Source organism: Monopterus albus, unplaced genomic scaffold, assembly GCF_001952655.1.
Source record: "Monopterus albus unplaced genomic scaffold, M_albus_1.0 scaffold17.1, whole genome shotgun sequence".
Taxonomy (NCBI): domain Eukaryota; kingdom Metazoa; phylum Chordata; class Actinopteri; order Synbranchiformes; family Synbranchidae; genus Monopterus; species Monopterus albus.
The window spans coordinates 2,721,995-2,732,423 of record NW_018127897.1 but is presented as its reverse complement, the minus strand read 5'-3'; the positions used below and the strand labels follow the sequence as shown (position 1 = coordinate 2,732,423).

The 10,429-nt window shown below is 40.2% G+C and overlaps 1 protein-coding gene across 1 annotated transcript in view; it reads right to left on the bottom strand.

Annotated features, from left to right (window-relative positions):
- tox3 (TOX high mobility group box family member 3) overlaps positions 1–10,429 on the bottom strand; it is a 48,368-nt gene that overhangs the window by 17,641 nt on the left and 20,298 nt on the right. The window contains exon 2 of the mRNA XM_020592362.1: positions 1,749–1,814. Coding sequence (XP_020448018.1) covers positions 1,749–1,814 — 66 coding nt within the window. The remainder of the gene's footprint in view (positions 1–1,748; positions 1,815–10,429) is intronic.

The window sequence follows — 10,429 nt, the reverse complement described above, 5'->3', positions numbered from 1 at the left end:
TACAGGTAAATGATCACTAATATCATTTAGAAGTAATCCACTTGACATTTTGCTATCAATATCATTAGTCAGAAAGAAGTATAGCTACACAACAAGCAGGCGTGACTGGATTTGAAACAATAGCTGATCGATCAAACGTGGTGGCATAAATTTTGCCTTGCTGACAAAGTTAACTGTTCATCATTTTACGCTCAGCCCAAGGCAGACGTAGCATAAATTAATATAACATTACAGTGGCAATAGTGTGAAACCTCACAGCTTTAATCTTATTTTAGCTCAGGTTGCAACAAAGAATATTTTGGACACTCCATATCTTGAAAATAAAAATCTATATTTAAAACTTACTCTCTCTCTTTCTAAGCACAACCATCTGTGCCCTACGATTTGAAACAGTTGTTTCTTTTAATAAAATGCAAATGAGCTGGGTTGTTTTTATCAAGGGGACCCCCCAACCCACCCCTTCCCCCTTTCCCTGACTGCCACAGTGGGCCTTCACAGCTGGGGGCTGAATGCTCTCCAAGCAGCTTGTGACGGCGTGGTCCCTGCTGCAATGGGCCTCAGCAGCCCGTGGATATAGAGGATGTGCCCACTCAGCGTAAATGTGGGGGAAAATTAAACTTCTTCCATAACACCCTGTGGCTTTGTGAGGCAGCCACATTATGAACATGAGGTCACATGCTCCACACATTTCGGAGTTTGAATGGCACAGTTGCATCCCAATTGCCCGACTGGCATGAATGAAAACAATAAGGTTAACAAAGACATCTATCTCAGTATTTTGGAACTGTGTAATGAAGCTTTGCAGTGGGTTTTGAAGCCAAATCAATCTCCCCTGCTAAACTGGATGAGACTGGCCCATTTGAACCACAGAGGTATTTTTGGTGCACTTGTCCCTAATGATAGGGCAGCAGAGTAGGTGGAGGGGGAATAAAATGGGTAAATTTAGCACACTGTATAGCTCAGGCTAGCAGCTATTCTTTTCCTCCTTTTAATGTAACAGTACAGTTCACAGAGCTGCTCCACAGCCAAAGACTGTTGGTAACACTTCATTTTTTGTAAGTAGCAGCAGATAGAGTGGCTGTGAGAGTGAGACAACAACCCAACCACTTTGGACTCCTTCATTATGTCTTGGAAAAAAATTGGTAGAAAGCTGGTGTTTATACCCTTCGCTTCCTGATATTTCACTGCATCTTACAGAGTGCAGTCAAGACAGATCACATCAGCATCAGCTCTCAGAGGTTAATATGTGGCAATATAGAATGAGCCTATTGCTCATCTTTTTGTAGGCTTAAAATCTTGTATGAGTCTCAGGACAGAAAGCATTTGAGCCAGCAGCATGTCAGGTAATAAAAATAATATTGGCTATGATATAAAGACAGAGAAATTTAAATTGGAGGTAATCATTATGCATGTTTTACAGGGATTTAAAGTATGAAATACAGAGCTTTTGGCTCATGAAATTGTTTTTTATTGTTGCCAACATTGCCAGTCTCCATTTCATTAAATAGTGAGTCATGAACCACAGAAAAATATCACAAAAGCAAAGCAATATCATTTATATAAATGACATCCAAGAAAAGGCCTAAAAAACTAAACACTACATTCAGTTATTATCAAGTAAGAAAAAGAAAAAGACATGTACTCCATTGTACTTGACTGCATTTGCATTGGAAATGATGTTTGCATTGGTGGACTTTTCCAGGTTTAAAGGGGATTTTTATTGATGGGAAAAAGTGAAGTATACTCACATCACCAGCAGCAAGCAGGGCACCATTTGCCTCTGCCATGTTCATGTAGTTGTTGTTATTCTGGAACTGCAAATAAAGACAAAAAAAAAAACACAATCAGCCTACTAGTGTCCAGATAACAGCCAGTGTAACCCAAGCTTTTCATAATGAACACCTGTCACTCAAACAGATTGTCACACTTGGCTCAGAATGTTTACACACCGAGTTAACCCCTTTCTCCACATGCACAGGTGTGTTCTGCCACTCTGCTACATGACAAGAGGCAAGTGAGAGGCCCGAGCCAATTCATACCAGGGTAATGAGAATCTGGTCCAGCTTTTCAGCTCTTATGAGATGGCAATTAAGGATATGTGCCAAGTATCAAGATGCAATGGTAGGTTATTAACTTCAAATAACCTATGGGAGAGGAGTGATACTGAGGGGAAATAAGGAGGCGGAGAGGAGAGTGTTTTAAATATGGGTGCAGCACATTTTTTGGTTTAAAAATTCATTTCACTAACATTAATTTGCTTTTACATTTATCCATGCTTATGAGGAATCTCATTTGGACCCCTCCTAATTAGTGCAAAATAAGTATTCTACTCAAACGTTTACCTCTTAATACTGTATCAGAGTAATAACAGTGTAACGCAAAGCCAATAGTAGTGAAATAGTGAGTTTCACACTGTACTGTTGATAAGCTATTAAAATCCTATAATTTGGTAAGAAATAATATGTTTTCACAACATGCCCCCTGCCCCCTCCAACACACACACACAGCCTGCTGGCAAAATGGCAGCCACTTCCTTTCTTCAGAGACACAACCATGCTGACAGGTAGGAACAATGGGACATAGAATGAAGAATTATGGGGTAGCAGCTGGACCCAGGAGCACAATGCACCTCTCTGTGAGTGAGGAGTGCAAAACCCAGCCTACACGGCTCAGAGGAGAAAGAATCACAGCGCGCTCGCGACTTCACGATGTTCCACTGAGAACACGCTCCTCAGTTTAAACAAAGCTTTGCAGTAATCTCTTTTGTGTGTTTATTACAAAGTCAGTCTCTTAAAACATTATGAGTGATGGGGAACTCCAATAGGCAGAGAGTGAGAGAGAAGAAAAATGGCTTCTTATCTGAGTAGAAGCCAAACAATGGTGGAAACAAATTAAGATCAGAGTGAACTGAGAAGTGCATTAATATATTTTCCAGCCCTTTGTGGTTTTTTCTTTACTCCTTTTCTTCTCAGTGGTTAGTATGTGAATGTAATTACCGAAAGAAGTGCTGCTAATCAACTGCGAATGGTATCCATTAATTAGTCTATGCCCTGGAGAAAGAGTGGTGGAATCAGCAGCATTGTTAACAGTGTTATGCACCAATGGGAAGGGGAGACACAAGCCTTGCTAGCAGTTGCTGAAGAGGGTGGTTTGCACTGCCAGAACCTCCGGTGCCATCTTACCTGGAGCTGTCCCACTAAACTACATCAGACTCAAGCACTGGGGTTTACATGTTTGCACAAATGCACACACAAATGAATAAAAACACATACACGTACAGACTCACAGGTCTGAAGTGAGAAACATCTGTCAGTAGCTGGTCTTGTTTTACTTTCCAGCTGTATGTAACTTTAAAACATGACATGCCTGGGTTACTTCAGCCACTTGCCTGGTAATTACCGTTATCTTGGAAGTGTTACTTTGTCCCCCTTCTTCTTCTTTTAGATAACAAATTGAAGTCTCAGAGATATCCCTCTCTATTGAAGTACTAGGAACATTGTTCTGATTGTGGGAGGAGATAGAGCTTTTTTCTATCCAGTTTAGAGAGAGCAGACAATTGCTCTTCATTGTAAACAGTTTCCTGAGATTTTGGGAAAGAAGAATATAGACAGATCTGTAATTGTCTAATATAGATCCATGTATACTTTGCTGCTTACTGCATGAAAGGAAACAAACTGAGGAACAATTCTGTAAGTAGAGTTGCTTTGTCTCAGGTTCAATGCAAACCTCTTGTTGCCATTAATAGTAACACATTTTCAACTCAATTACTCGTCACGTTACTGGTTAACACAGGCAAGCAGCTTCACAGGCTGCAAGTGTTTATAAATCAGGAAGTGATACATCATTTAAAAAACCCACACAGATATGGTTGAATTATATACCATAGGCACCAACACTGATCTGAATCACATTTGACTCATTAGAGAAAAGACAACCACGTTCAGTCCAAGTGCTAATTGGTGGTGTGAAACTACCTGGACTCTGTTTCTGTGAGTCATGTTTTATTGCGTTTCCAAAGCCCTTTAAGAGTGGTTCCAAATCTCATTAATCTCACATTAATGCTGTAGCATGCTGTGGTGCGACCCAGGCCAGAGCCCTCAGCAGGGAACCAAAACAAAGATGGAAGATTGTTGCCGTTGTTCCCAATTCATTTTTTTTAAGGGGAAGGCATTCAGCTCTCATGTTTGTGGCAGTAGCAAGTGAGTCAAATACCAAATGAAATTAAGTACAATTGGAAGGATCATGCAGCTGATGGTAAGGGAGGGTGCTAAAATGGCAGACAGTGAAGGTTCTGTAATTAAAGTAATGTAGCAAACTACACGAGAGCTACTGCAAACATGCGAAGGGCCAAACAACCATGTATGTGCATGGAGAAGTGTTTTGAAAATGGAGATGGAACAAAAATAAAAAGTTGGGGAAGTCTGATGAGTAGAGTCCCTTAATTTTTGCAAGATAAATGCTTCTAAAACACAGTGAACTGCCCTTAAATGTCTTTGCAACAACTCAGGCAGTGATGTTACACGACTACAAGACTAGTAAAGTACTTCTAGAAGGGAACCACGAGGAAACTACATAAGAGGGTGATTTAACATAGCTGCGGGTTAACAGAGTGAATTTACAGTTAAAGGTGCTCTGTAATATGACTCGCATTAAATGCCAGACATGGCTACATGGTAGAACAAACACTGGGAAATCTGTTTTTATTTCTCCCTCTGCACCACCAGCACATTTCTTCAATAACTGTTTAACAGGAGAGAATTAAGAGCTTACATGGACCCTGATCCTGATATGAAAAGACTCCACTATCTGCATGATTGCAGGCACACAGAAAACCAAGCAACCTTGAGTGAATGGGATGAATATGAATTTCGAGGGTTTTCTGTAAAAGCACAGTGTATTGCCTTTATTTTCATTCTCTGTCAGGATAACAGGAAGGATATTCCTTGAACCCTTCTGAATGCTTCAGTTATTCATTATTAGACAAAATAGTTATAATCAAACAACATATTGCCCTTTTTGGCTTTCTGACTGAAGCCAGTGTAATTTTGATGCTTGATTCCCCCGACCCCCCTCCAAAATCCCAATGCAGGAATATTTGTATGAAAGAATGTCCAGTGGGAAATAAGGTGTTTTACAGCTATTTCAGCAAACAAAATTATTTCAACCTCAGGGCAAACACAATATTGCACCAATATGACCCCATCTCACCCCCAACATGATGGAGTAACCACACAGATCCTATCAGTAAACATGAACTGGACAACCAAGATCCACAGAATACAGGCTTGAAGCCCCTCTGGTAGCACAGCTGCCTTCTCTACATGCATAAAAATCGGAAAATATGCACTAATCTGTACTTTTTATTTGAACATCAAATACTGCTTTGTCAGTGGCCATTAAATGATAAACACTGGGAAAAATGCTTGATGATATAGAGATTGATCAATGCATTTTATTTTCAAATCAGCTTCAGCAGACTTTTCTTTGGTTTTACAGAACTCTCTAAAAGCCTGTGCTATGTGTGTCAGCAGGTAACCAGAATGGACACATTATTTCTCCCCACTGAAATCCACCAAACTAATTCAATCAAGAGCCTGGGCTTTTCCAGAAACATATCAACTGCTGACAAGCTATTTTACAGTTCAGCTTGAGCTCAGTAATCACAGCCTAGCATGTGTTCTCTGGAACATGACACTTGTGCTAATATGTTCTCCAGTGGTCTCCATAAAATACAGCAAAACACCACAGTTAAAACTCAACCTGCAATCTCGAGAAACCCACGATAATTTGCTATGTATTATTTTATGTAATTTCCTTTAAGGCTCGGCCTACTGCCAGGTTTAAGGAGCAGCCCTCTTTCCTTTCTTACACTCCTGGTTGGGCCCTGTTGTAGCCTCTGGGAAAGTTATCTTCTGATTCCCAAGGTCCCCCTAACCAAATACCTGCTCATTTACAACCCAATTCAGCATAAACATGCTGCAGCTGCCTCTCTGGTGATCACAAGGCCTATTCACGCCCAGCAGGCCAGTGTGCATGCAGCGCTGAGCTGACATATATAGATATATTTCCTCCAATGTGTGCAGCAGTCAATTTGTAAAGCGACTCCACAGCACAGCATGTCCACACAGTTGGCTTGCAAGCTGTGTTCTGATCTGCAGGCTGAAATCGATTGGTAATTCAGTTTAAAGCTAAAATCATTACTCCCCCAGCCCAGCACTGTCTTCCAGCATTAGGACTGCTAGTCCTCAACTACATAAGATAGCACTGAGGGGAAGTTCATTGTAAGCCTCTCACTCTTCCTTTGCCTCTCAGTCTGAGTACTGTAAATGTACTGAGGACCTAGCCTGAGAAGAATACATGTGTCTTATCTGGGATGTCAACAAGAATACATGTGTCTTATATGGAATCTCAACAAAGATGATGACAGTTTTGTTCAGGCTGTGTGCTGATTATCTCCTCTCACTCACCACACTGACCGCAGTGCCCTGAGCTAGTGTTATCACAGACTACTTTACATTAATAAACTTGAACATCAAAGAATAGTTTAAACCCTTGTGGAGCTATGAAACCTGAAATGTAAAATCATTTTTCTTGGTACATGTTATAAGAATGAATGGGAATCAGCTCTAACACTACGCTGCCTTTAATTAGTGCTTGATCGCAGTGACTCATTTCTTTTCAGCCACTAGAGGGTCTACTGAGATTCAAAACAAATTGACACCATAGGTCACTTCTAACTGCTCTTTGTCCCTGCTATCACACCCTGTTTCCTTGCCATGATGTAAACTACAGATCCCCAGTTGTGATAAACTGTACAAAATGCAGCCTCCAGTCTGAAGCTAGCATTAGCTGACTCATGAGTAAATTTGGCAGTCCTGTAGAACACACTGGTTACTGCTAATGTGACACAAAACACTAATGTTATACAAAGCCTGAATTACTTCAAAATTAAAATCATATTAATTCAAAACAAAGGTAAAATCATGACCATGTTAAGTTGCTAATGTTACCAAAACAAACATGTTAGCTTTAGATGCCAAAGCTCCCATTAGGAAGAACACTACATCAAAATCATCTGGCAGGAACTGCTTGAGATGTTCTGCTGAAAGGAGATGCCCCATGAATGAGGGATACAAAAACAAACAAATAAAAAAAAACACTTCTTATAACCTCCCTAGGTGGAAGGTGAGGCTAGTTAATTGGCCTGACTTTGACAACAAAGGGTAGAGAAGCTGAAATAACAACAAAGGGGCTGTAATGTCATGGAGTGGGGTAGGACAGCAGAGAAACACCACATCCTGCCCCATTTTCACTTGATTTATCAGACGTGTAAAATATTAATTAATAAATACACCTTTAAGCACAGATAAGAAAATGTCCTCGCTAAGGTCTCTAAAACTTGGGATTATAGATGGAGGTAGTCATGAGCAAACCCACAAACCGAGCCTCTGTTCTTCAAATTACAATACATGGTACAAGAACATAACAAGTGTGTCACAGGGCATGAAACTAAGTTTGCATACCCAACCAAAATGACAAGCTTAACTATAAAAATAAAGGTAAAACCTAAAGCGATTTCACAGTTCAGCAAATAAGCATTATGTTTTTTCAAGCTTCCCAGTCATTATGGCAGTGCTGAAAGACAGTAAAAACCAGCTATAGTTAGTGTTTTCAGCATATTCTTTGGAGCTAAATTTATATTCAGCACAAACACTGTGTACAAGACTGGAGATGCAGACAGACCAGGCTGAAACAGCATTTGTAAGATCTTTGATTTCTTTGTAAGTATTTGCAAATGAGATTAGCTTAGTTTACCGCATTAGTTCACACATTAGTTAAGACAAAAAAGCTGCCGGTCACAGAAAAAGTAAACTTCTAATACAAACTGAATTGTCAGAATCCACTCATCTTTTACAAAAAGCATGTTTTATTTGTTTTAAACATGCTATGATTAGCATGAGGTTGGTGAAAATGCTATGTTTTACAGGAATTTGGTTATAAAGCTAAGCATTGAACAAATTACAATTATAAACTGATGATAGTGTTAGATAAAAAGTTATGGGCTCTATTTTCTTGCAAGAGGGTGCAGTGCAAAGCCCGTGTCTAAACTCCAGACACATGGTGAATATGGGTGTGTTCAGTGCTGTTTTGCAGCTTTGGTGCATAGCCGGATGTTACTGAGTTTTGTAAGGGGGCGGAATACATCGTGAACAGGTGGAGTCAGGGCTGGCTTTAGTTATGTCCAATCAAACCAGCTCCTCTCACCCCCTTTAAAAAGCAGGGTGGAGACCTGACTGACTGATGTCACTGCAGTCAGGACACAGACATACAGTATGTGATAGGAAAGATTCTTTCCCTGTATCATCTTCTCCTCCCAGTTATGTACTTCATCCCTAAACTGTGATGACATAACTATTTATTGTAGAGTATTGCACATAAATATTCACTCATTCACAGCCAGTGGATGTGTTGCTCACTTTAAATCCACCTACAGCTGCTTTTGTCAGGATCAAACCATCATAAAATACAAAACAGATACAAAGCACTGTATATCCCCACGGGGGTAACGAAGGAGTGTCTTTGTGAAATTTGAGTGTATTTAGAAACTGTAACTTTACAGTGACAGTAAAGGAAAGTATGGCCTGACTAACTTTACCTGCTACCTAACATGACTGATTGAAGCATCAGCTGGGTATTTGTTTTATATCATGGCTCATGAGTTGCTTTCATGTGTTATTATGTGTGCCTAAGTTATTGTACGTGTGATCTGTGAACACCGGCAGCAGATCATCACTACTAAGGACAGATGATGCATCCTGACACGCACCCACGCTGTTTTACCATATTCATATATAAAGCTTCATGGCAGGACAATAGAGCCCTAAGAGTTACCAAAGTTAATACAATTTATCCAGTGGGAATATGAATGTCTAAACCAAATGCAATCCATTCAACAGCTATAGAGACTATTCATTCAAAACCCCAAATGTGAATTTCATGGTAGCCCTAGATCACAGAATAATCACAATTATTGGGATCTGAAAACCACAAATGTCTGCATAAAACTTCATAACAATTCATCCACCCAGTTGTTAAGACATTTCACCATTTCAGTTTGGAAGAAAGTGGTGGACGGATTGACAGAACTAAAGCCTCACCATTAGCATGGTTAAAAAATAAGATAAGTCTTACTCTGAATTATACTTTTCCATTTTGGTTTTCTAATCATCAAGACATTTTTTTTATTATGCTGACATCCAAGGCTTCTCTGTCATGTGTTTTTATGTGTAAATGTTGATTTAAAAGCCAATATAGTAGCAAACGAGTAACACATTAACACCACAACTTTGTAGCATAGCCACATAAACACCATCATGTTCAACTGTGGAACTAAAAGACACTGAGGTTCACTGAGCCACTGTTTTCTCTAAGGCCTAAGACTTGCAAACATTGCCAAAGCAAAGATGGTCCCAGCATTTGACATAATGGTCCCATAGCCTGAGCCCAGTAGTCTTAACACTATGCAGGTCAATATCCAAAATCCTATTTTTTTTTCTAGCTGTTGAGTCTGCTCTGAGCAAATCCTAAAGCACAAGCTAAACGGGGTTCCAACTTTGATCTGGTGGGGTGCAAAGCCACTGGCCCAGAGCCACAAGGAGCTTAGGCAATGGAGAGGGCCATAGAAACATGGAGTAGCTTTCTCACAATGGCTGCAGTTGCATGGGCACACAGCTCTTGAAGATGCAACATGAGAAAGGCTTTGCTTGGTGGTGTTGTCTTCCTTTTACTGCTAAGCCATGTCTCAAGGCTGTTTACTATCAGCAGCTTTGACGCAACTCCAACTCAAGATGGTATCAGAGGTAGGGGTTTTAACCAAGCTTACACTGCTCTGCTTGACATTGTTCTGCTACAGAGCAGGAGGTGGTTAAGGAAGCTAATAACTAAAAATTACATGGTTAAATGGCATACAAGAGAAGAGCAGCTTTCTTTCCCTGGATATGGTTTTGTTTTTGATGCCTGCGCTACTTCTTTTGGTTTGCTAGGTGGGTATGCGCTGCTCTGGGACTTGGATTCACATAAAGCCCTATTGAAAGCCGCTGGGAGTGGAGTCCTTTCTTATTGCTCTAGCAGCACATATGCATTTTTCTATTCCCGGTGTGCCAATACTGGCTAATACACTCATTATAACTTGCTTTGGGAAAGTGCACAATCAAGAACTTTTAGTGATGGACTCAAAGCTATCTTCTATTTCTTATCTAGTAAAAAAAAAAAGGAAAATGTTTGATTTTGTGACGAAAAACAGTTTGTTATGCTTTGCAATTATAGCACTGGTACAAAAGTCAATAGTACTGAAAGCGGCATGTCCCACGGACTTGCGCTTCCTGTTTTTCCCGATTCCCTATCTCCCCTGCTATGTCAGCCCTGCCAG